The sequence below is a fragment of the Penicillium crustosum genome (assembly GCF_028827405.1).
Source record: "Penicillium crustosum strain IBT 35664 chromosome Unknown utg000001l_segment0_segment0, whole genome shotgun sequence".
In the NCBI taxonomy this organism is placed as follows: domain Eukaryota; kingdom Fungi; phylum Ascomycota; class Eurotiomycetes; order Eurotiales; family Aspergillaceae; genus Penicillium; species Penicillium crustosum.
The window spans coordinates 392204-417493 of NW_026623122.1; the positions used below are offsets into that span (position 1 = coordinate 392204).

A 25290-nucleotide genomic window follows, 5' to 3' on the forward strand; every position below is an offset into this window, starting at 1 on the left:
ACGCTCCGTTGCCCTTGTCTGGTAGGGACGTCCAAGGATGACAAGTGAATGGGCGCACTTGATATGAAAAGGTCAATGATTGTTCATTAAAGATACTTCTTCAGCTCGGACATTTCAACCCTAACTCCAACATGAGTCCAACAAAAGATTGACACATACCCATAGGAAATAAATGAAGATCAATGAAGGGAAACATGACACAAGATATCGGACATTTCTGGTCGACTCTGACTCAATGTCAGCACTAACTTGCTCTCTTAACGGTATCTCCGGCGTTGAGCCCTCGATCCTGCAATTAGGCACATTTCCAAACCAGACGAATCAATACTCTCATCGATGTGACCAGATTCGCCATGCGAATGCACGTTATCTTTAGACATAGCATAGAACTCTGTGGGACCTATAGGACCAGCCCCAGGCGAGTTAGGGAAAGAGTCCAAGAAAGAGGCAGAAGCACGATTCAACACCTGAGCACGATGTCGAGGACTAACTAACACTGGCGGAGATACGGCCCCGGATTGACGAGTCGGACAGTGCCGGCACTGTAGGCAGGCCCCGAGAGAAGCTGGTAAATTGTCAACGCGAGGTGGTAAGCGGGTTGGTTCTTGGGGGCTGAGTGGGTATGGGAGTGGAGGATTTCCAAATTGCGGGCTATTATCGCCATGGCGATGGGATGGATGGCTGTGGAGGGACCGATGTCGCCTTGCTAGGCAGCCATCGCACATTGAGGTTGGCCGGTCAGGGTACTGTGGGAGATCCACGGGTGGTGCTGATGCAGAGACAGAGGGAGTGATGGATGAGATGTCTGGCGGTCGAGAGCTGGGTCCTGCTGGCCCAAATAAAAAGGAGTGAGTGGATGAGGTACTGGATGTCGAAGGAGGTAGGGGAGGTAAGGGGCCGTGTTGGATCTTACAGCGGAGACTGTATGATGGGCTGTGCACTGGTACTGTCACATCGTGGGATGGCTCTGCAGGAAAGGGCGACGGGGCATCATTCTGTGTGTTGGTGGAGGTGGCATTAGAGGCTTTTCGAATCTGGAGTGGTCGCGGCTGTAATGGAACATATGGGGAGATATGCGCATTGTTCAAGATGGTACTTGGCCTTCTCTGTGTTTGGCGGATGAGGAATTCCATGGTGTTTCTTGGAGGCTTGACCCTCCTGACGGATGATCGTGATACATCCGATAGAGGCAGATGTGAAATCAGAGATTGAGTACCGTGTGAGGAGTGATCACATAAACAAAGACCATTCTCAAAAAGAACTGGTGAGCTGGAGTCGTGCAGAGCTGAAGTGATGAGACAGCATAACGGTGCATCGAAATACAAATTTGGGAGTTGGGGAGCTATCTGAACATCAGATTCGACTACCAAGGAAGAACGTGACTTCCCAGATTGGCCTTCTTCACTCAACTCGGCAGGTAAGTCTGGGCTCTTTCCCTCAAGTGCAGAAAGCTCGTACACATTCGTATCAACCTCAATTACAGACATGGAGCCTGACTCTTCAGACTTCTCATCCTCACTATCCAACCAAGACACATCCGGATTCATGATTCTCAACACATAACGTTCATCCCCTCGCCAGCTCCCACGAGGATCATGGGGAGACTTAGCCCGGGCAGTTGCCACAGCAAGTTCTTCTCTGCCAACTAGAGAGCCGTTGGCCACGCACGCATCAAGTCTGGAAGACTGCTGTCGCGCGCTCTCCGACTGAGCAGACATAGAAATAAACAGATCTACCAGAGATTCGAACTCATTTTCAAGCAGGGACCTCCTGACTGGGGCCGATCCCGGCTCATTGCGATCCCGAAAGAAGCGACACGGATATCGATCGGTGAGGGCTCCGAAAACGATATGATTGAGCTCACAGTCCGCGATACTTCGACCCCTCCGCTCGACCTTGCTGATCAACTTGATCTTCACGTTGCCCAGCGGAGTGAAAACCCAACTTCTCAACCACCGTTTGATCTTGGACCGCTTGCGCGTCTTCTTCTTTTCGGACATGCTTGATGCGATGGGCGATCGAAGCTCCGGGCTCGGATTGATTAGAAGAGATAAATGCTGGAGGACGGGAGAGTGCAGAGGATCTCTTTCTTCGGGCTTCATGGTTGCTCGGGTTTTTATATATGCCTGGGCTGGTATACTGGTACCTCCGAAATCGACATCAATGAGCCTTTCAGTTGATGCATTTCAAATAAGTGACACAACATTGTCTACAAGTATTTGAACTGGACTCCATCTCAGTCACAATGAGGATGGGAACAAACACGGATTTGAGACTTTTGAGGTTCTTTGTTGTGGATATCAACAACGATGGCTCTTTGTTCCCCAACTGCCCAGGCGTGTCTCTGGTTTCATGAGTCAGCTGCGGTGGTACTCTATCCATGTAGGTAGCTAGAAACAGATAGCAACATAGGGTAAAAAGAGAGAAGATCGGTTTCACCATCCTGGAATCCTGCCCGGAATTTATTTGTGGCCATCTTGGATATAGGTTGTATAGTATTGGCAAGGTGGACATCTTTGACTTGGGTCAGACATTGTAGAAGTTCGGAGATATTCCTCTCTGACCTGGAACAGAGCTACTCAGGTAGAAACAAGGAACGCAATGTTGTACAAAAAAAAGTAGTTTGCATCTGGCGTGTTGTATAGGGATATTTCGAGACCAATAAGGAAATCGGATGCCAAGATGATCCTCCCCTCTTACATGGTCCGCGCATCCTTACCACCAATAATTTGGGTTGGGTGAAGCCATTCCAAGCCATTGATGGGCAGATTCGTAGTCCTTGGTTGTCCTTGACTGTCATTTGTCATTTGGAGCGATGAGCAAGCTCTGGCGGGTCCGTTCAGTGGAGCAGATTGTCAGATGACATCATTGGCTCCAGCTTTCCCCAGATCCCACGAGAAACTGCAATTGGATTGGCCCTGAGCTTGGTAGATTGGTGTGGAAGGCAAATAAATGTAGATCAGGTGCCTTATAATCGGAGAAACCGGAGAAACCAGGTAAAAGGAGAGAAATATGGGAGGCAAGAGAGGAGAGGAAGAGAAAGCCACAGCGTGGGGCGATCCCACCTTACTCCTGTTACTTACTATACTACTGTTACATATACCAGGCACAGAATACACAAAGTACCATGGATAGTCTTACAGAGACAGATGTAATAGTTGAAATGAAATAAAATCTCTCTTAAAAATAATTTAATACGTACTTTTCTCAACAGTCTCGGGTGGAATTTCCCTCGCAGAGACTTTTTGGTCTAAGCGCACGGGGAAAAAGCCTGGGAGGGTCACACCCGTCGACTAGATCGACCAGTCCGGAGAAAAACTCTTGACCGGAGGGAGGAAACGGGAAGTCGGGTCTGCTTTTCTCGTGACATGATCTCTTTGACCTCAACTTCATCTTCAATTTGATCCACATCAACCCCCCCAACTTCTCCAGCCACCCCAGAAGCTCAAGTCGCAAGGTCCACTTCTCCCCCGCACAGACCGAGTCCGACAGCTCTTCCAAGGTCGTTGCGCTCATCCCCCCCCTCCTCCTCGCGTTTCATTTCTCTTTTGCTTTTCTACAAAATACATACATTTGAGAATCATGGAGGAAACCGGCGAACCCATCAAGCGTGATGTGCGCAACCACATGCTCTTCGAGGTGGCCACTGAAGTGGCCAACCGAGTAGGCGGCATCTACTCGGTCCTCAAGTCCAAAGCTCCGGTGACCACCGCTGAATATGGTGAGCGGTACACTCTAATCGGCCCACTGAACAGGGCTTCAGCTGCGGTGGAGGTTGAGGAGCTATCCCCATCCAACCCGGCCATGCGGGAGACGATCCAGTCTATGAAGGAGCGCGGCATTGACATTGTCTACGGTCGCTGGCTTATTGAGGGTGCCCCTCGGGTTCTGCTGATTGACACGGGGACTGGCTATCGGTGGTTGGACGAGTGGAAGGGCGATCTTTGGACTACTTCGGCCATCCCCTCCCCCGCTGGTGATAATGAGACCAATGAGGCCATTGTTTTTGGATACTTGGTTGCTTGGTTCTTGGGAGAGGTACGTTACGGTTATTATTCTGCACGCCCGAGATGGCAAAAGTATGTTACTGACCTTATTCCTGCTGCTAGTACATTGCTCATGACCGTCGCCGGGCGGTCATTGCCCATTTCCACGAATGGTTGGCTGGTGTCGCCCTGCCACTGACCAAGAAGCGGCACATGGACCTCACAACCGTCTTCACCACCCACGCGACATTATTGGGTCGTTACCTCTGTGCTGGATCGGTTGATTTCTATAATAACCTTCAGTACTTTGATGTGGATGCGGAGGCCGGGAAGAGAGGAATCTACCACCGTTACTGCATCGAGCGGGCTGCTACTCATTCCTGCGATGTCTTTACCACTGTATCGCACATCACCGCATTTGAGAGCGAGCACCTCCTGAAGCGGAAACCCGATGGCGTGCTGCCTAACGGTCTGAATGTCAAGAAGTTCTCTGCCATGCACGAGTTTCAAAACTTGCACTCCCAGGCCAAGGAGAAGATCAACGATTTCGTTCGTGGCCACTTCTACGGCCACAACGACTTTGATCTGGATAATACTCTATATCTCTTTACCGCAGGTCGCTACGAATACCGCAATAAGGGTGTCGATATGTTCATTGAGGGGCTGGCCCGCCTCAATCATCGGCTGAAGGCCGCTGGGTCGGCCATGACCGTGGTCGCTTTCATTATTATGCCAGCACAAACCTCTTCATTGACTGTGGAATCGCTCAAGGGACAGGCCGTCGTCAAGTCTCTGCGCGATACCATCGAGAACATCGAGAAAGGGATTGGTAAGCGCATGTATGAGCGCTGTCTTTCATGGAAGGAAGGCGACAACATGCCCGACGAAAAGGATCTCATCACCAGTCAAGATCGCGTTATGCTCCGTCGTCGCCTGTTCGGCATGAAGCGTCACGGCCTTCCCCCAATTGTCACCCACAACATGCAAAATGACCACGAAGACCCCATCCTTAACCAGCTGCGTCGCGTCCAGCTGTTCAATCATTCCTCTGACCGGGTGAAGGTTGTCTTCCATCCTGAATTCCTCAACTCTGCCAACCCTGTATTGCCGCTTGACTACGACGACTTCGTTCGCGGAACCCATTTGGGTGTCTTCCCCTCCTACTACGAGCCGTGGGGATATACTCCAGCCGAATGTACAGTGATGGGTGTGCCTAGCATCACCACGAATCTGTCTGGATTCGGTTGCTATATGGAGGAATTGATTGAAAACTCCTCCGATTATGGAATTTACATCGTGGATCGTCGGGCCAAGGGCGTTGACGACTCGGTCAACCAACTGACCGAGTTTATGTTCAATTTCACGGAGAAGAGTCGTCGTCAGCGCATCAACCAGCGTAACCGTACGGAGCGTCTGAGCGACCTACTCGACTGGAAAAGAATGGGCTTGGAATATGTCAAGGCTCGCCAGCTGGCATTGAGAAGAGGTATGTTACCATCCCATTGTTTTTATTTTCTAGGTGGTTTATGATCTAATTCTTTTATACAGCTTACCCGTCCTCCTTCGAGGGCCAAGAGGATTACTTCGATATCATTGGAGGAACGGAACAGAAGCTCTCCCGCCCGCTTTCCGTTCCTGGATCCCCTCGGGATCGCTCCGGAATGATGACCCCGGGTGACTTTGCCTCTTTGCAGGAAGGTCATGAGGGATTGAGTACCGAGGATTATATTGCTTGGAGATTGCCGTGAGTTCTATATCATTTATCAATATTGATAGTATTTGTTAAATACTAATACATTCAACAGTGAAGAGGAAGAGCCCGAAGAGCACTTCCCCCTCACACTGCGAACTCGCAAGATGACGGAACGTGCTGCATCCCCACTGGACAGCATATCGATCAATGGCCGAGAAGAGGCCGAAACAGAAGCCAGGAAAGAATAACCGAGGGTATTGAGGGTATTGGACCCTTGTTTTTAGTTATTTTCACCATTGGCCCAGTTGGAGTGGGCTGCCCATTGACGTCATGTGTACTTGTTTAATCACTCTGCTTTTTATGATCTTTTTTTCCCGAGCAGTGCATTTGAAGCCTATGTTTGTTTTTTAATTAAATGAAATCGAAATTCATATATGTTTGCAAGGATATTCAATGTAATGTTATCCATGTTGTAACTCTCCGCGGAGGGATGAGCTCCGACAATATCCACTCGAACACCTGCGTAGGTAACACCGGAGCTGCATCGGAGCTTTCAGGATATAGAGTTACAAAGTTGAGCAATCATAGCCGGTTATTCTCGCCCCGGTGAGCATTTAGCGAACTATGATTCATCGTACGTTGTACTTCTGCGTGTACTACTTGGCTATTTCTACCCCTCCTACCCCTCCATCTTCCCTCTTCCCAACCATCACTCTTCCAACTATCCAACCCTGGACCTTTCGATTTACGTCTACCATCGGTACGACTCTCCAATGGAGCCGCGCACGTCCAGGACCCCGCGGGGTTGCAGGACACAGTCCTCGCTACGATGAAGAGATGGATCAAGGTATTTGTTCGTATAACAGTCGTTGCCACCGCATGACAGGTGTTCGGTCCAGTCAGTTGATTGGGGAGAAGTTATAACCCTATTTCAGATCTCCAGGATATCTTCCGGAGTCTGTATGGGGTCCTTCTCATATCAACTGATTGGCCGTTCTGAGATTATACTGTCAAAACTTGATCTAGACAATACTAGCGAAAGGACATGCGTGACTTTTGATTGTTCCCCTGTTTTGTGTTTTGTGTCTGGCTCTGCTCATGTTGTACTATGCTGTTGACTGTTCAATTGAATACATAGATTGAATGGAAGACAGCATGGTCCGAGTAGAGCTGGATACTTTCTCTCTTGGCATGCTGACCCAATTGAAGTATTCAAATAGCTTGAGCTTTTTGCCATCATGTCTACCGACAAGATTACTTTTTTGACAAACTGGTATGCTGACATTGTCCCAGAACCTGAGCTTCTAAGCCCTCTTGTGCTTGATGCTCCATCTTGTAGACTTGGCTAAGTTATTTCTTTTAAGGCACGCCACCCCGTACCACGCCCCCCTCTACCTCGCCCAGGCCAGAGGCTACTTCAAGGATGAAGGTCTCAAGGTCGCTCTCCTCGAGCCCAATGACCCCTCCGACGTCACCGAGATTGTCGGAAGCGGCAAGGTCGACATGGGCTTCAAGGCCATGATTCACACCCTGGCGGTTCGTACTCCTTACGCAGAAATAACAAACATATCATACTGATACCAAATCCAGGCCAAGGCCCGCGACTTCCCCGTGACCTCCATCGGCTCCCTCCTCGACGAGCCCTTCACTGGAGTCGTGTACCTGAAGTCCAGCGGAATCACCGAGGACTTCCGCTCGCTGAAAGGCAAGCGCATCGGCTACGTCGGCGAGTTCGGCAAGGTATGATTTTCCTCCTCACCAGCTTTTGATCCAGCAAACAAACCCTAACAAACCCCAGATCCAAATCGACGAACTCACCAAGTACTACGGCATGACCGCCGATGACTACACCGCCGTCCGCTGCGGAATGAACATAACCAAAGCCATCATCAACGGCACCATCGACGCCGGAATCGGTCTCGAGAACGTGCAAATGGTCGAGCTCGAAGAATGGCTCGCAGGCCAAAACCGACCTCGCACCGACGTGCAAATGCTCCGCATCGACCAGCTCGCCGAACTCGGCTGCTGCTGCTTCTGCTCGATCCTTTACATCGCGAACGACGCCTTTATCGCCGCGAACCCAGAGAAGGTTTCTGCCTTCATGCGTGCCGTGAAGCGCGCCACCGACGATGTCCTCGCTGACCCTGCGGCCGCGTATGCGGAGTACATTGACGTCAAGCCGATCATGGGCACTGATGTTAACCGTAAGATCTTTGAGAGATCTTTTGCGTACTTCTCGCGCGATTTGAAGAATGTTCAGCGTGATTGGACTAAGGTTACCAACTATGGAAAGAGATTGGGGATTTTGAAGGAGGATTTCGTGGCTAATTATACCAACGAGTTCCTTTCTTGGGGTCTTGATGCTGATTCTACTGATCCTATTGGTGATCAGAAGCGTATGGCCGCGCTGCAGCAGGAGGTTGCTGCCGATGGTGGCTTTAAGCGTCTTGAGGTTAAGGCTTCCGCTTAGGTTGCACTTGGCCTTTAGTTGCTGCATGGCTCTATTTTGAGATGATGTTTGTTCATAGGCTTCACTCTTTAGCCTCTGTTGCTTGAGTCAAATTGGATCAATTACCATATTGGTATATCATTTGTGCTGTAAACGATGTAGTGAAGGTCTAGTTGTCCTGGGTTTTCTAAAACCAGGTAAAACGATAGAAGTCTAAGATGGCATTTCTAAAAGACCAATCGGAAGTAACATCATGTTTAAAGAAAAGCAATGCGCTCATAGCATGGAGGATATTTGCAAGGTCATTAACATTAAACTCATTATCATGTCTCATAGCGAGGCACCGTGTTAAAGGCCCCAGCCAGTCATCATCAACCCACAGTTGAGGGCACAGCCTCATTCCCCGAACGATCAAGCATAGCTCGTAGCCGACCCTCCGCAGACTCCAAAGCAGGACTAGATTCCGGCCCAGCGATACTTGCAGTCCACTTCAGCCAGCCAAGGAGGGATTGTATAATTTCCAGACCCGAGCTTCCGGCTTCAGGTAACCCATCACCTGCCAGAGAAGGCTGTGGGAAGATATTGGGTTCAGTGGAGGACCCATCATTTGCAATCACTTGTAGATGAACCTCCGACACTACAGCTGGAGTGGCCATTTGAAATGAATTCTGTTTGCCACTGCCAGCAGTAGCATTCTTTGCAAGCAGATCACGACCGCTATGCTTGGGTCTCGATGTGAATTCGCGTGTGAAAGGCGTGGAAGCTATGTTCTCCGGCGCAATGGCCAAGACAGTTTCCACCTCGGAGGCCATGGCAGGGGACAGTGGAGAGTGGGGTTGTCTCTGAGTTGCCTGGCCGGATGCACCATTCTGTTCTAACATAGACGCCGTATGCCTCAGATTTTCTAGATACCGATGAAACGAGAACGGATGCATATCACGGGCCAGATCAATCGGGCTAGCTTCATCCTCAATGATGACCGCATTACTGTCATCGACACGTCGTTCCTCGTTAGGCCCGGCCTCCTCGACAGATCCTAGCGCACCTGACGGAGCACAAATCTCACCCAACGGCGCGATGTGACTTCCATACTCATTGGAGAGACTCAGCTTGCTCCGCCCACAGATCTCAGCAATGGAGTCTAGAGTTCCTCGGATATCAGGCTCGATGGCCTGGAGTATACTCTCGATACTGAAATCCTTATCTGTAGGGAACATGACATTGGACTGTGACGGACGAGAAGGCGCCGAGGTCCTCGAGCTAGAGAATGAGAGGAACCGACGTGCGGACATAGTAGACGGTCGGGTAGAGGTAGATCTATCCTGCGCATCTCCCGAATACGCCCTGACAAGCACGGGGCGCGTAGCCAGTGTCGACGAGCGCCTTCCAGAGGTATTGTCACGGACAGGACGGGGTGCAGATCTCGGGGAACCGTTGATCTGGCGCATAGCGGTGGTACGATATGCTGCGGCGGTGTCTTCAGCGACGGACTCGCGGCGCCGATTAGGCTGATGTGAGGTGCCTGTAGTGGACACGGCTGGAGACGCGTTTGGGGAAAATAGTCGGGACCATCCTTGTTGAGGCAGAGAAGATGACGGCCGTGTACTAGGCAGTGTATCCGATTCCATCTTCCGTGCTGGTTTCAGTAGCGCAGAGCTACGTGTAATGCAGGAGACAGCGCAGACAACGACCCCGCTCTCAGAGGGCACAGGACTCCGAGAGGATTAGGTTTGGCTCACACGAGGGATTTATCCACGTCGCATATGCAACGCATATTTTCCGACGTGCGTGTTTAGTGTTTGTTTTGGATGTAAATCATCCGGACGGGTAGTGGGGGGAATTGGGGAAGCTTCCAGGGCTCTTGGATGCCCGGACCACGTAAGTTGTCAATGTGGTTCAGGTACCTCCAGGTACACTACTCCGTACTTGTACACTATTGACCTCGGAAGATTAACATATTTCTTTTTTTTTTTTTTGACAGATGATACTAAAGCCAAAAAGGCAGACCAACAAAAAATTGCTGGCTCTGCCGCGAGTCGAACGCGGGACCCCCCGTTTGCACAAATTAGTACGAGCGGGATGCCTTAACCACTGGGCCACAAAGCCAACTCAACGCCGGAATTCTCAAAAAGTGATTCCTTCTATATCAAAGACGCAATCTATATCGAGACATACAAGGCACACGGCACCATCACCACGTTTCCCTCAGTGCTCCCTTATCCATTGCCCACGCTATTCCCAGACGCACCATGAATCGGTTCCAAGTATGAACCCATATGACCCGAATCAGTACCCCGTCTAATCTCCTCTAGTTCGGCGACTCCGACGGGTCTGTCTCCGACTCTGATGAAGACCCATCCGGCCTCCCCTTCCCGGAACCGCTATCCCGCACCTCATTCCTCGCGCCTGACTTCGATCCAGCCACTTTCCTCTCGTCATTGACGAACCGACACCAGAGCCTTGAAGATCTCCGACAGGAATTGCGGGGACTGGAGCAATTATTGAACAAGGAGCTGTTGGATCTTGTGAATGAGAACTACCAGGACTTTCTCTCGTTAGGCAGTGCGCTTCGCGGGGGAGAGGAGAAAGTTGAAGGTGTGAAAGTCGGTGTGCTTTCTTTCCAGCGCGATGTCAAAGCTATACGTGACAAGGTCGAGGCGCGACGTCAGGAAGTGGAAGAGCTGTTGAATGAGAAGCGGCGGCTACGGATGAATGCCGACGTTGGCAAAGATCTGCTGGACTATGCGGACCGGGTGGAGGAATTGGAACACCGTTTGATGATTGAGGACAAGTCATTGCAAGAACATGCCGCATCAGATGAATCAGACACAGAGTCTGATTTGTACAGCGGGGAGAGCGAAGATAGCGACGACGATGAGTTAGCAGATGGCACACCTGCGATTTCGTTGAAGAGGTTGGAACGCCATGCGCAGAAGTTTGTCTATTTGACGTCGATAGCTGCTCGGGTTGGCGAGAAGCATCCTTTCCTGCTTGCGCAGCAACCACGAGTCGCAAAAATCAAGTCTACAGTACTCCTAGATCTGAAGACTGCTTTGGAGCAGGCCACCGCAGCGGGTGAGAAACAGGGCAAACGCGACGCTAGGACAATGGCAGTTCTGCGCCTCTACGAGCTTATGGGTGAGGATGTCAGTGCCGTAGCTGCGCTGAAGAACCTCAAGCTGTAAAAACAACGTCCTTCGTCCTGAAAATTGACAATGTGCACTGGTTTGCATACATAGCGTCGGCGTTTGGTCTTATAAAGTTCTAATTCAACAATGATACCATGATACACCATTTCCTTTCCTAATAAAACAATAAATTTGTACACGCCAAAGGATATAGAGAAAATTGAGTATGTTACATGCCCTTCAGGGCGGAGGTTGGAGGGGAGGCGTCGGAGCGGAACTCGCCGTTGAGAGAGAATCCGGGTCCGTTGGTCGAGCTCAGTACCTGATGGTGTTGTTAGAGACTGATTGCCACAAAAAAAGACCAATTAAAGTACTCACCACCTCGTAGACTTCCTTGTTGACACGGTCGGTCAGCGCGGAAGCATCCTTCTTAATCTGGTCAAGGGTCACACGCATGTTATCGCGCAATTGCTCCGGAGAGAAGCCCAATTGTCCGACAGGCAGACGGATAACGGCATCACGCTCACGGTACACAGTACCACCACGGAGCATTTCTACTCGCGCAGCCACATCTTCCACAACGGTACCAGTCTTCGCACTGGGCATCAAACCGCGAGGACCGAGGATACGACCTAGTGCGGCCTTGTTCAGGGCCGGCAAACTGTCCGGGTGGGCAAGACAGCGATCGAACTCAATAGTGCCCGCCTTGACAGCATCGAACACTTCTTGTTCACCGACAAGAACGGCACCAGCGGCAAGCGCTTCCTTGGCTGCTTTCGAACCGGGAGGACAGATGACACAGATGCGGGATTCGGTCTGAACGGCGTGGGGGAATCGGAGCATGTTACGGATGACGGGACCGTCGCGCTTTGTCCGCAGTCGGATGTGAAGTTCGTATTTTTGGACGGAGGGTTCGCGACCGACTTCGATGGCCCGGATATATCTGCAGAAAGGAAGGTGTCAATTGATGACCCGGCCATTGACTTGACGTCTCCATGTCAGATGCTAAGTACATACCGCATAGCATCACACAGGGAATACTGCGGCATATCCTTCAAATTGATTTGCCGGAACTCCTGGGGACCTTTTCGGCTCTTGGTAGGCTGGTCTTTCCCCTTCTTTGGCTTGTTCTTGAGACCTCGGACCTGCTGGAAAATCGAAAGAGAGGAAGCGATTGAGGTATTGCGCAGCGGATTCCGGCATGATGAGAGGATTCCGCGTGCCGCAGTGGGCAGTACCGAGCCGGAGGACGACATGTTGACAGGCGTTGATTCGGGCTGATCGACTGGATGAAGCAATTGTTTTCTGCCGGGAAGCTGTCGGGCTCGGGAAAACGTTGCTCCGGACGGACTGTAGATAATGACTCTGCCCCTCCAAAAATTCACATTGCTTCTCACACTACACTTCTGCGCAATGTCTGAGTACGAGTTGAAAGTGGCCACTCGCGGCAACCACGCGGCACTTCTGCCGGTGGTTCTCATCGTCACCTCCATCAATGAGGCCCGCCCCACCCCCGTCGTCAAGATCACCTACGAGGACACTGCTCTTCTCCAGGATGGCGACAAGGCCATTGTCCAGCTTACCAGTGGCTCCAACTCTGTCTTCGGTACTGCCAATGTCATTCAGGAGCTGACTACCCACTTCCCTTTCCTGGCTGGCAAGGATTCCAAGCAGGTGAGTTCATACTACTACCCCGCGGTCGAGTCATTCTAACACCACGCAATAGGAGGCCGAGTGGATCTCTCAGTTGGATTCCCTTACCACCCTCGACTTTAAGGCCCTCGACCCCGTCCTCCAGCGTCTTGACGCCCACCTCCTTATGCGCTCGTTCGTTGTCGGATACTCTCTGTCTACCCCGGACATTGCCCTTTGGGGTGCTCTCCGTGGTAACCGTGTCGCCGTTGCGGCCCTGAAGAAGGGATCCCTTGTCAACCTTACCCGGTGGTATCGGTTCTTGGAGGAGCTCTGCCCCTGGACTTCCGCTGCTGTCGAGTCTATGAACGCAGTTGCCAAGGAGAAGAAGGTGGCCAAGTCCAAGGAGGGTGCCAGTTACGACATTGCACTCAAGAACACCGAGAACGGCGTTGTTACCCGCTTCCCCCCCGAGCCTTCGTAAGTTGTGACCGCATGGTTTTCGCTGTTCTTAGACTAACGTGGTTCGTTCTAGTGGATACCTCCACATTGGTCACGCCAAGGCCGCTCTTCTCAATGACTACTTTGCGCACGAGAAGTACAACGGTACTATGCTTCTCCGATTCGACGACACCAACCCTTCCAACGAGAAGCAAGAGTTCGAGGATGCCATCGTGGAAGACCTTGCGCTTATGGGCATCAAGCCTAATAAGATGACCTACACTAGTGACTACTTCGACGAGTTGTACGATCACTGTATCCAGATCATCAAGCAGGGCGACGCCTACGCAGATGATACTGATAAGGAAACCATGGCCGCTCAGAGATGGGACGGCTTGCCCAGCAAGCGTCGCGATCTTTCCCCCGAGGAGAGCTTGGCCCACTTGGAGGAGATGAAGAACGGCACCCCCGAGGGTCTCCGTTGGTGCATCCGTGCTAAGATCTCTTTCGACTGCCCTAACAAGGCTATGCGTGACCCCGTCATCTACCGCTGCAACCCAGCGGTCCACCACCGCACCGGTAGCAAGTGGAAGATCTACCCCACCTACGACTTTGCCTGCCCTATTGTCGACTCGATGGAGGGTGTCACCCACGCTCTGCGTACCATCGAGTACCGCGACCGCAACCCCCAGTACCAGTGGATGCTGGACACTATGAAGATGCGCAACGTGCAGGTGTGGGACTTCGCCCGTATGAACTTCGTTCGCACTCTCCTGTCCAAGCGTAAGCTCACCAAGCTGGTTGAGACTGGTCTTGTTTGGGGTTGGGATGATCCTCGCTTCCCTACCATCCGTGGTATTCGTCGCCGCGGTATGACCATTCCTGCTCTCCGGGAGTTCATCCTTAAGCAGGGTCCCTCCAAGGCTGTGACCAACTTCGACTGGGGTCTTATCTGGGCTACCAACAAGAAGTACATTGATCCTATTGCCCCTCGTCACACCACCATCTACAACAAGAATGTTGTCAAGACCACTGTTACCGGTGGCCCTGCTACCCCTTACTCTGAGGAGAAGCCCCGACACATCAAGAACGCCGCCGTCGGCATGAAGAAGGTTGTCTACAGCAGCTCGATCATCCTCGAGCAGGAGGATGTGAAGCTGTTCAAGCCTGACGAGGAGATCACCCTTATGAACTGGGGTAACGCCATCGTCCGCAAGGTCACCACCAATGCTGAGACCGGTATCATCACTGATCTTGAGCTTGAGCTGCACATGGCTGGTGATGTCAAGAAGACCGAGAAGAAGGTTACTTGGCTTGCCACCGAGGGACAGGACCTTGTCCCCGTCGAGCTGGTCGACTTCGACCACCTTCTGACCAAGGACTCCCTCGGTGAGGATGACGTTCTGGAGGACTACCTCAACATGCACACCGAGTTCCGTGAGGAGGGTCTGGCTGATTGCAACGTCGCTGATCTCAAGGAGAGCGACATCATTCAGTTCGACCGCAAGGGCTACTACCGTGTCGACCGTGCTTACTCTCCTGGCAAGCCTGCGGTCTTCTTCAACATTCCTTCTGGCAAGTCCAAATAGATCCTGCGTTATGATGTGAATCATGTTTTATGAGTGATCTACGAAAAAAAATAAAAGATACCTAGGTATATATATATATGCTTCCACTTCGCGTTCAGTAGAATCAAGATGGGTAGAAAAGAAGGAAAACTTCAAAGTGCGAGTAAAGTCTGGGTATATATAGCCTCTTTCCTTCGTCCCAACTTAATTGTCTGCCCCTGCAGTTTTATGATGGCTTCTGCCCGGATCCTAGGCCTTCTAATCACTAGTTAACTAAGTACACCGGACAAATATCTCATCCTGCGATCCATGTTTCCACCGTCATACCCACTGTGCCGGCTATCTATCTACCAATGTCATACAAAGGCTGCGTTGGATGGATGCAAGGGCAAATCCGTGGCATTATCTACCGGGGCGCATGGGGCTGCCAGGGGGCATCTTTTCTCTAGACATTCGGGTGGGATTTTACTACCGGTAGGGAAAGTGTCCGATACAATGGTCGCTTTGGAAGTGCTATTTGGAGTTGTCGAGACCACGTTACAATGGCTCATGTAGGGCTGAATACAGTCACGTGTGGTCGAAATCGATTGCAACGATCTCTCTAGGTAGGTTGTTCATTACCAGGCTTCTTATACTTTCCATCTCCCAGTCTACCTGGTTCAATTCCTGACCATTCGATTTCTCGAGACGAATCATGAAACTGGGGTGTAATGGATGTAACTTCCGCCGGCCGGCTGTCAGCGGAATGGGCGACCATGACGTCGAGGACTACCTGCATGCATTCAATTGACATCCGGACAGCCGCTCTCTCTCTATAGCAGAAATGGGCCTAGCCCATCCGTTCATTCACTTTGGGGTGGCATGATCGGTTGCTTCGGGTTCATGGCTTGCGGGCGGCTACGATATGCAACGCCGAATGATTGTCCCGCAATAGCTGGGTGCACTGGTTGACGGTGATCTCCAAATGATACATTTTATATCTGTAATACATTTCAGTGCAGCACAATATCCTGCACTCACAGACACACCCAGTCACGTTGTTCTGGCCCTTGCCGAGGGCAGACCTTCCATTATCCATGGGTGAATGCGTTATTGGCTCGAAGACAATTCGGGTACCTGCCTCCATCACTGGCATCTTTCGACCTTTGGCCAAGTAAAGTCCTCTAAGGTGTCTCTGGATTGGCCGAACCAATTTCGCATACATCAAAACCCAGCGGGAGTTCTTCGGGTTGTCCGCGGCTCGTCCCTGTTGAGACCTGGTTTCATCATCCTCGAAGTACCGCAGGGGAGACCAAAACAACAACAAAAATACATATGTGGACGTGATATGCCTCTCCCGAATGCTTCCTGGTTCGACGTCAGTATGATTTACTTTAGAAACGAAGATTTCGTTAAGCTAGCAGCTCTTTTCCTCCACATAATGTTGCGATCATCTCCGATTCCTGTCATACTGCAGGTACCGACACGCGAATAGAACATTGGAAATTTCATTTTCTTTAGTATCATTATTTCTTCATTTCTATATCCCTTTTGCTTCGTGCATTCGTTCCTAGTCATAATCAATATCTTGTCTCCTTCGACAGGTATGCGTCTATCTGTGTTTTCCATTTTTTTATCCCGAAGAGACTGTTAACTGACTTGGAAAGCCCAACATGGCCGGCGAGGCCAAAGCTGAGCGTGCCGACACCCGCCGCCGCAGCTCACGTATCTCTCGGGCGTCTCTAAGCGGGGACTGGAACAGTCTGGACGAGTATGGCAAGCTTGTCAAGTACGTGTCGACGTTCCGTGATGCCAGTGCAGCGGATGAACAGGAAGGCGAACTAGTTGAGAAACGAGACTGGTACGCCCCGTGGAAGAAGCGAAAGGTCCGCGTCAAAAGGGTTGAAGGAGAAACTGGCAAGTTCCCTGATGAGTGGACCATGACGGATATCCGAGAGGGCCTTTCTAGCCATGAAGTTCCACTGCGTCGTCGTCGGGCTGGGTGGAATGAGTTGACATCCGAGAAGGAGAATCCTATTGCTAAGATCCTTTCTTACTTCCAGGGTCCAATTCTCTACGGTAGGTCACTATCGCGCCTTCCGTCATTACCGCACTGACTTGAGCGTAGTCATGGAGTTGGCGGTTTTGCTTGCTGCTGGTCTAGAGGACTGGGTTGACTTTGGGGTCATCATTGGTATCCTGTGTCTGAACGCAGCAGTGGGCTGGTATCAAGAGAAGCAGGCTGCCGATGTGGTTGCCAGTCTCAAGGGTGACATTGCTCTGCGTGCGCAGGTTATTCGTGATAGCACTCAGCAAGAATGTCTTGCTCGAGAGTTGGTTCCAGGTGATGTCGTAAGTATATCTTCGAAGGCCCCAGCATTAGTATATACCAGAGTCTAATGAATAATGTAGGTCGTTATCGGTGAAGGTCAAGTCGTCCCTGCGGACTGCAGGGTTATTTGTGATGTCAAGGATGAACATGGCTGGGAAGAATTCAACCAGCTTCAAGAGCAGGGAATGCTCGGTGGAGGGTCCGAGTCTGAGGAAGAGGAAGACCCAACCAAGACCGACAAGAAGAAGGACGAAGACGATGGCAAGGCTAAGGAGCACGACGAACACCAGGCCAAGAAGGCTCGCAGACGTGGTTATCCCATTTTGGCCTGTGACCACTCTGCCATCACAGGCGAGTCGCTAGCAGTGGATCGTTATATGGGAGATATGATCTTTTACACGACTGGCTGCAAGCGTGGCAAGGCCTACGCGGTCGTCCAATCGGGTGCGAGGACTTCATTTGTTGGCCGCACTGCAAGTATGGTGCAATCTGCTAAAGGCGCTGGTCACTTCGAACTTGTCATGGACAATATCGGAACATCGCTCTTGATTCTTGTTATGGCCTGGATCCTCGCTGCGTGGATTGGTGGATTCTTCCGTCATATTCCTATCGCTTCGCCTGGTCAGCAGACTTTGCTTCACTACACTCTGTCTTTGTTGATCATTGGTGTACCTGTCGGTCTACCTGTTGTCACCACTACCACTATGGCTGTTGGCGCTGCCTATCTGGCAAAAAAGAAAGCCATTGTGCAAAAGCTGACTGCAATTGAATCACTCGCCGTAAGTCTGTGTCAGCTTGGACTGTCGGCAAATACTAACAGCGGAATAGGGTGTTGACATTTTGTGTTCCGATAAGACCGGTACTCTGACGGCAAACAAACTGAGTATTCGGGATCCTTATGTGGCTGAAGGCGTTGATGTTGACTGGATGTTCGCCGTTGCTGCTCTCGCCTCCTCTCACAATATTGAATCTCTCGATCCCATTGACAAAGTGACAATCTTGACGCTTCGCCAATACCCCAGAGCACGAGAAATCTTGCGACGGGGTTGGTCAACTGAAACCTTCACACCGTTTGATCCGGTTTCAAAGCGCATTGTCACTATTGCCACCTGTGATGGCATTCGGTACACCTGCACCAAAGGCGCTCCGAAAGCCGTGCTTCAATTGACGAGCTGCTCCAAGGAGACTGCAGACTTGTACAAGGCCAAAGCCCAAGAATTTGCGCATCGAGGCTTCCGCTCTCTCGGTGTTGCCGTTCAAAAAGATGGCGAAGATTGGGCTTTGCTTGGAATGCTGCCTATGTTTGATCCGCCCCGAGAAGACACCGCTCAAACAATCAGCGAAGCACAGAATCTAGGAATCAGCGTCAAGATGCTTACCGGTGATGCTATTGCTATTGCGAAAGAAACATGCAAGATGTTGGCCTTGGGTACCAAGGTGTATAACTCCGATAAGCTAATTCACGGCGGGCTAAGTGGTGCTATGGCTAGCGATCTTGTTGAAAAAGCGGACGGCTTTGCCGAGGTGTTCCCAGAACACAAATACCAAGTCGTACAAATGCTACAAGAACGAGGCCACCTGACCGCGATGACCGGTGATGGTGTAAATGACGCACCATCTCTGAAAAAGGCCGATTGTGGCATTGCCGTTGAAGGCGCTTCGGAAGCCGCTCAATCTGCATCAGACATCGTGTTCCTGGAACCTGGACTGTCGACTATTATCGATTCTATCAAGGTCGCACGTCAAATCTTCCATCGGATGAAATCATACATCCAGTATCGCATTGCACTGTGCTTACACCTTGAGATCTACCTCGTGACTTCGATGATCATCCTCAATGAGAGCATCCGTGTCGAGCTTATTGTCTTCCTGGCATTGTTCGCCGATCTTGCGACCGTTGCGGTGGCCTATGACCATGCATCATTTGAGTTGCGACCTGTTGAATGGCAACTTCCCAAAATCTGGTTCATTTCCTCTGTTCTTGGTATTCTTCTGGCGTTGGGTACGTGGGTTATTCGAGGGAGCATGTTCCTGAAATCCGGAGGTATTATCCAAAACTGGGGTTCTATTCAAGAAGTCCTCTTTTTGGAGGTGGCGCTCACGGAGAATTGGCTTATTTTTGTCACTCGCGGTATCGATACATGGCCATCTATACATCTAGTGACCGCTATCCTCGGCGTCGACATTTTGGCTACTATATTCTGTCTGTTTGGTTGGTTCACCAACGAAAACATGAAGACCAAGCCCACAGACCAGTTTGTCGAGACTAGGAATGGCTGGACTGATATTGTCACTGTTGTACGAATCTGGGGCTATTCACTTGGTGTGTCGATTGTTATCGCTCTGGTATACTTCATCTTGAACAAGATCCAGTGGCTCGATAATTTAGGTCGTGTCCAGCATGACAAGGGGGAGGTCAAGATCGAGAACATGCTTGCTCACTTCTCCCGTCTTACAGTTGAGTACGAGGAAGGGGGTGCTCCCAAGGGTAGGTTCTCTTTAGCTACAAGCAAGGAGGAAGAGGAGGCTGAGTAAAGGGGTTGGATATCAATTGGAAGGTATGAAGTCCAAACTTAATCATGATTGGAAGTTGAAAGGCTTTTGCTGTTCTGTTTCTGGCCTAATTAGGTATTGTCGATGGTGATGACCGTTATTATGATGGCGTATTCTCGGGGGGCAACTTACAAGAGCACGAGGGTGTCTATGTTAATCTCTAATGTGTTGAATCTGCTTGCAAGTATCCTAATAGCGCTAAAATACCTCTAGTTCTCATGTGTTTGAATTTAATCATTAATTAAAGATTGGAACCATTTGACAATATGTTCATTGGTAGATAAAATGAGCTATACTCCTCATTCCACTGGTGCCCATCTGCTTTCATCGGATGGTAGAATGAATTCAGAGAGATTTCATTTAGAAAATGCACAAAGCACCACATATACTGTGATCTTCCAAGGATTGAAAGGACAAAATTAAATATTGGGTATCATATAAAGGAGGGTAAGCCCTGAAGTTAGGTGTGTGTAAACGAATGAAGTCGAAGGGTATAAAAGATGATCGAACGTGCGAAAGAAAAAAAAAAGAAACTGCAGCGGGTCCGAAATCACATCAAATTCATCATAGGGTTCTTCGTATGCACTCCATAGTCCAATCATGGACATGCATGGTAGCCGTTCAAATCTACAAAGGGAATGAGACTAGCCGTGACAATGTCGGTCGTGATGTCGGTCGTGACGAACAAGTTACATAGCTCACGTACGGTTGCGTTGAGCACGGCGGAGATTCTTGGTCAGACCATGGGTGATGCCGTTAGTAATCTCGTTCGCCTTGCGGAGGCCACCCAGCAAGCCTAGCAGGTCGTTGCCGAGGATAGAAGTGAGAGTATTGCTATTCGAATCATCATTTGATTCGTCGTCCGAAGTATCCTCGCTCGAGTTGCTCTCGTTCTGTGGGCTGGAAGTCGAGGTTGGAACCGCAGTTGTCTGAGCAGATGTGGTTGCGGCAGGGGTCGGCGTTGCCTCAGTATTGTCGGGCTCGTGGTCTGTGCTTGTATTGGCTGGAGTAGTTGATGTCGTAGCGGTGGGTTTCTGTTCTGTAGTGGTGGTAGTGGTTTCTTCAGCTCCCTTGGGCGAAGCAGTAGCAGATGAGGAGGAGGAAGCCGAGGGTGAGGAGTCGGGTGCATTGGAAGATGAAGACGTCGTCGTCGTCGTCGTCGTTGTCGTCGTCGTCGGCTTTGTGGTGGTCGTTGGTTTTGTTGGCTTCGTTGAGTCAGTGGACGTAGAGGCAGGTGCCGAGGTTGACACCGGATCGGGCGACGACGAACCGGAATCATGCGCAGGGCCCAGGCTTTTTCGAACGTCCTTGATAAACCCTTCGTTGCCGTAAGCCTGTGTGGCATCCCACATCATTACACCCCCAAAGCTCTCAAACTTCTTCGTATATTCAATCACTTTGGCCAACTCGGACGCCGGGATGTACCCTGTGCTCGCCGCAGTAGTGAAGGCCGGCACCCCGACAATGACCTTTACATCTTTGTTCTTAGACACAGTCTTGGCCCAGTTGTCCCACTCGTCGAAATTATATTTGCTGCTTGAGGGGTCGGTGTTGAAGTTGTTGACACCGCAATAGTTGTTGTAGAACTGTACCCAAATAGCATCGATGTAGACAGGACCGTTGAGGATCTCTTTGTCTGCCTGATCTGGGTAGGGGCATTGCGGTGCTGCTGTCAAGTAGAACTTCTGCTTGCTTTTATCAGCTTCCATTAATGAGCGCAGCTCATTCGCGAATGGGGCCATGTGCTGGACATTGGCCTCAAAGTCGAAGTCGAACCCATCCAAGGCGACATCACCGAAGGGACGAAGGGATTTGGAGCCATCTTGCTTAGGGCCAAAGGTCTCCCACATCAGCTTCGCGCCATCCTTGGCATCCTGTTCAGACTTGAAGCCGCCCTCGCTGTACGTGGCTCCGCCGATCGAAAGAAGAATTGTTTTGTTCTTCTTTTGGCATGCCGCGATGTCCTTGCTAGATAAAGTTAGCTGTCTGGCGAATTGCCAGCCCACTGGATCTAGTAACTTACGCAACTGAAGGACAGTTCTTCAATTGGGTGCCCTCGAAGACATCACAGTCCTTGCTGGTAACAGAGAAATCAATCTCTGGAGCACCTCCGGGGCCATTGACCATCATGTTGAAGGCCATCGGTATCACCTATATTATTTTGTTAGCCTAGCAAATTCAAAGAGGCTCCTTCGCGATGCTTCTCTTACGTCAATGTCATCATCTAGAGGTTCTTGTTAGCTTCAAAACCACATGGGAAATATAGGGTTCACTCACTGTCGCAGTAGTGTGCCAGAGGCTGCTGTTCCTTATCCCCCTTTCCATTAAATGAATTCTGGCCTTCAGTGTATCCTATGTTAGTATTCACTCGACCAAATGATCAATGACCACATACCCCAGTAAACAACGATGTTGCTGGTCGAGTTCAAGTCCAGCTTCGCCTGTGCTCCTCCAATTGAAGCCAACAAAATAGACAAATGGAGGACACCCTGATAGCGACGCATGGTGACAAGCGCAGTACACTATGCGGTCGACTTGTATTATTAGGGATTAAGGAATGAATTAATATATGGGATTAGAGAATGTATAGGGACGGACAAGGAAACTCCAGAACACCGAGCCTCATCATGAATGAGCATAGCGCATCATTAAATAGTATACGTTGTATTTTTGTCTTCGTCATTCTCGAGAAACAATGGCCGCGTTGCCCATTCAGGTGCCTCACACCCGGTGCCCTCAGCGCATGGTATGATCCACATGTCCACGCCAGCGATCTGAAAAGAAAGGGCTTGGAGCCATTCTTCGGCTCCAATTGGGTCAAAATTGTAAGCGATATTACCAGATGATAATTCCAACAAGATTGTGGAGTGTGAGCCGGTGCCCAGTTCTACATTCCAGTGTTGTTGTCAGGGGACCGGGGTAGATCCAAGAATGCACCGAGGGATGAGCATGTTGTGGGTGTAAAATCAAATTCTAGGCCATGAGCATTTGACTATTTGGTAGAAATTTTACTTTATGCCCGGCCATCGCGCGGTCAGAAGCCGCATCCCTTGTCATCTGGGCGGTCATCTTGGGGGTCATCTGGGCGGAGGCACACCATTCAGTTAAAAACTATACTTTACCACTTTACTTGCCCTGATTCGACAAACTATTGACAATTAGGTTATAGCTTCTTTGATACTTGTTTAATTTGGTAGTTCAGTTGACTATTTAAGTTTTGTTTGAAATATCAAGGCCGAAGTTATTGAAAAAGTAATACTTTTAGGTGTTGAGGAATATCCATGTAAACCGTGAAGCGTACTAGGGCTTCGAGATATATATTAGCGGACTCAACGCCACAAGTCATTGGCCCCCAGTACCCAAATACATAATCACCCTAGATTTAGCTTATTCAATGTTATTCGACCCTCGACTTATCATAAATCCAACGCTATGCCCTTGCAGAATGCAAGCCACCATCACATCTAGATCTATACCGAACGGAATTACCCAATTGGGTTAGCGTCGAATGCTGAATTGAGGGCATTCCCAACAACCGCGGAAATTATTTCGATCGCAAAAAGCACGCAGCAAAGATAGCCAGGATAATATGTATAACACCCCCCTGCCAATTTCAACCAAAAAGAAATTGACACACCATCTCCCCCGGAATGCAACGGATCACTTACCGAAAACCCAATTCATAGAGGTGTAGCCAAACTTGTCCTGGGGGAATCCAGCCATAGATGGGCCAATGGTCATCCCGCTAATTGCAGCTATATCAGTCGTAGCATAAACACGAGATAGACCCCCGCGAGGCCCAAGACGCCCAGAGTTGCGTTCTCATAAGCTCCAACAGAATCTAGGAGTGTGTCAAATCAAACCTATCATACTTCAAGTGAAAAATCGACTAGGAGTTACCGGTAACTTCCACGGGCCCCGCAAAATGCTGGAAACCATGAGCCTGCTCATTATACCAGCGCTGGCAGAAGATATAATTAGTGCGACATTGATCGCTTTGCCTCTGTCGCTTTCATGCACGGTGTCTGCTATAATGACGAGGTCGACAATCCAACGGTAGAGCCAGTAATACGCCGAAGGACTTTATCGAGGAGAATTACAATACATGAAGGTGACTATCCAATTAAAATTGTCCCAACGACATATCCCGCAAGCGATAAAAGTAGTGGTTTCCTCCAGATAGCCATCTTGTCCGTGGAATATGGAATTAGGGGACACGAAATATCACAGACGAGGGCATGAAGGGTGGGAAATTTAGAGGTCAAACGTTGGGTTTGAGAATGATCTTTGTAGAGGCGATTGTACCACTTGTTTCTCGATATCGACCCTGGTGGCCTTTTTGAGAAAGGGGAAATATCGGAGATGAAGCTCCTTGGTCAAAGCTACCTGACGACCCTTCTGGACACTAAGTTATCTACCCATTAAGCCAAAAGAGACTCAAGGGATGGATGAGTGTTCCTACATTCAGCTGTCAGTCGTACTTGCCATGTATATGCATGACTGACAATTATCACCTCCGAAGATTCAAATGTTGTCTTCTCACTTCCAACAATCATCTCCCTGATACCATCGTGGGCTTTATGAGCCCAACCTTCTCCATATAGTTCTTCTCGATATCTTCTATCCTTGAATCCTGTTTCTCTTTCCACCCTTTTTCATCTGTTTTCGGTGTCCACCCTAAGGTAGGTTGGGCAGCTGGGTCGCAGATATTCAAGGCGACCCACCAACAGCGGTTCAAACAATGCTGTCATGACCTTAATGCATGATATCGGAAACTAGTATGATCGAGTGGATTCGTGGAAGGGGTCGTGGATGACGCGTCAGAATCATACCAAGGTGAGATTCCGTACTTTCCCATTTCTGATATATTTAGGTTGGAGAAGAGAAAGCTGATTCATCCCTGCAGCCTCATACGACCACCACCAGCAGACGTTCAGGTGAACCAAACCACTGCCGGCGGTGTCTTATGGTCCATACAACGCCCTAGCGAGCTTTAGGGATCAGCAAAAAACCCTCACAGGGTTTGAATGGCTCTACCCAGACAAATATTCGCCGGTGGTTGCAGAATCATCGCTTTCAATAGCTACATAGTCAACAGAGCCAACCGCCTTATTTCCGGGGACAATTTGAGGCCGAACCATGATCTTCATCGGACTTCACAACACCATCAAAACGGCTTCCTTACACAGCTCTAGACGAGTCGAACACCCGGACATCGGTCAGCTCGTAATCACGTCCGTATGTGATGCGCTCTCATCTTGCAGTCAGCCCTCCACGATAGGACGTCTAACGAGTATCACTGAAAATGTTTTGGAAGGGAGGCTGATTTGATCTCTCCCCTACGTCCAAGTCAATAGAGCCCCAAGGGACATACAAAGCACATGGACATTACAATACAAATGATTCAATGAACCATGACCCAGATGACTACCCGATTGCTTTCTGAGGGGCACCTGTCATGGCGATGAAGATGGAAGAGAACAATCCTCGCTCGAGTGGCATTGGGATATATGGGATACCTCCCACCTC

General features: G+C 50.0%; 9 protein-coding genes across 9 annotated transcripts; 5 read left to right on the top strand and 4 right to left on the bottom strand.

Annotated features, from left to right (window-relative positions):
• Window positions 1-257: 257 nt before the first annotated feature.
• On the bottom strand, window positions 258-2102 carry N7487_000153 (uncharacterized protein; the record flags this gene model as incomplete). Its single annotated transcript, XM_056867902.1, has 1 exon — window positions 258-2102. One exon carries the CDS (start codon window positions 2100-2102, stop codon window positions 258-260), a length of 1845 nt encoding a protein of 614 aa, XP_056732686.1.
• A 1330-nt stretch (window positions 2103-3432) lies between these two features.
• Window positions 3433-5927, top strand: N7487_000154 (glycogen [starch] synthase; the record flags this gene model as incomplete). Its single annotated transcript, XM_056867903.1, has 4 exons — window positions 3433-4038; window positions 4110-5472; window positions 5535-5730; window positions 5792-5927. Coding segments are annotated over 4 exons (2301 nt in total), but the record flags the coding sequence as incomplete, so codon positions are not given.
• Window positions 5928-6917: 990 nt separating this feature from the next.
• N7487_000155 (NMT1/THI5 family protein) lies at window positions 6918-8149 on the top strand (the record flags this gene model as incomplete). The annotated part of the gene is made up of 4 exons (XM_056867904.1): window positions 6918-6952; window positions 7044-7215; window positions 7270-7419; window positions 7478-8149. 4 exons carry the CDS (start codon window positions 6918-6920, stop codon window positions 8147-8149), a joined length of 1029 nt encoding a protein of 342 aa, XP_056732688.1.
• A 350-nt stretch (window positions 8150-8499) lies between these two features.
• Window positions 8500-9756, bottom strand: N7487_000156 (uncharacterized protein; the record flags this gene model as incomplete). The annotated part of the gene is made up of 1 exon (XM_056867905.1): window positions 8500-9756. One exon carries the CDS (start codon window positions 9754-9756, stop codon window positions 8500-8502), a length of 1257 nt encoding a protein of 418 aa, XP_056732689.1.
• Window positions 9757-10377: 621 nt separating this feature from the next.
• On the top strand, window positions 10378-11313 carry N7487_000157 (COG2 family protein; the record flags this gene model as incomplete). The annotated part of the gene is made up of 2 exons (XM_056867906.1): window positions 10378-10392; window positions 10441-11313. 2 exons carry the CDS (start codon window positions 10378-10380, stop codon window positions 11311-11313), a joined length of 888 nt encoding a protein of 295 aa, XP_056732690.1.
• A 150-nt stretch (window positions 11314-11463) lies between these two features.
• On the bottom strand, window positions 11464-12526 carry N7487_000158 (mitochondrial 54S ribosomal protein uL1m). Its single transcript, XM_056867907.1, has 3 exons — window positions 12274-12526; window positions 11635-12199; window positions 11464-11578 (listed from the first exon to the last, which is right to left on the bottom strand). Exons 1-3 carry the CDS (start codon window positions 12510-12512, stop codon window positions 11486-11488), a joined length of 897 nt encoding a protein of 298 aa, XP_056732691.1. The 5' UTR covers window positions 12513-12526; the 3' UTR covers window positions 11464-11485.
• A 138-nt stretch (window positions 12527-12664) lies between these two features.
• N7487_000159 (glutamate--tRNA ligase GUS1) lies at window positions 12665-14918 on the top strand (the record flags this gene model as incomplete). Its single annotated transcript, XM_056867908.1, has 3 exons — window positions 12665-12930; window positions 12983-13368; window positions 13424-14918. Exons 1-3 carry the CDS (start codon window positions 12670-12672, stop codon window positions 14916-14918), a joined length of 2142 nt encoding a protein of 713 aa, XP_056732692.1. The 5' UTR covers window positions 12665-12669.
• A 1631-nt stretch (window positions 14919-16549) lies between these two features.
• N7487_000160 (putative plasma membrane H(+)ATPase) lies at window positions 16550-19743 on the top strand (the record flags this gene model as incomplete). Its single annotated transcript, XM_056867909.1, has 4 exons — window positions 16550-16955; window positions 17005-17228; window positions 17289-17987; window positions 18037-19743. The coding sequence occupies 4 exons, from the start codon at window positions 16550-16552 to the stop codon at window positions 19741-19743; spliced, it is 3036 nt and encodes a 1011-aa protein (XP_056732693.1).
• A 716-nt stretch (window positions 19744-20459) lies between these two features.
• On the bottom strand, window positions 20460-22265 carry N7487_000161 (glycoside hydrolase family 18 protein; the record flags this gene model as incomplete). Its single annotated transcript, XM_056867910.1, has 5 exons — window positions 20460-21729; window positions 21785-21912; window positions 21972-21985; window positions 22039-22101; window positions 22157-22265. The coding sequence occupies 5 exons, from the start codon at window positions 22263-22265 to the stop codon at window positions 20460-20462; spliced, it is 1584 nt and encodes a 527-aa protein (XP_056732694.1).
• Window positions 22266-25290: the final 3025 nt, after the last annotated feature.

Excerpts from the sequence above, each read along its gene's own strand:
- N7487_000158 (XM_056867907.1), bottom strand. The coding sequence starts at position 12,512 with ATGTCGTCCTCCGGCTCGGTACTGCCCACTGCGGCACGCGGAATCCTC. Across the intron at positions 12,200-12,273 it reads TCCCTGTGTGATGCTATGCG|ATATATCCGGGCCATCGAAG; the intron begins GTATGTACTTAG and ends TCCTTTCTGCAG. Across the intron at positions 11,579-11,634 it reads ACAAGGAAGTCTACGAGGTG|GTACTGAGCTCGACCAACGG; the intron begins GTGAGTACTTTA and ends CAACACCATCAG.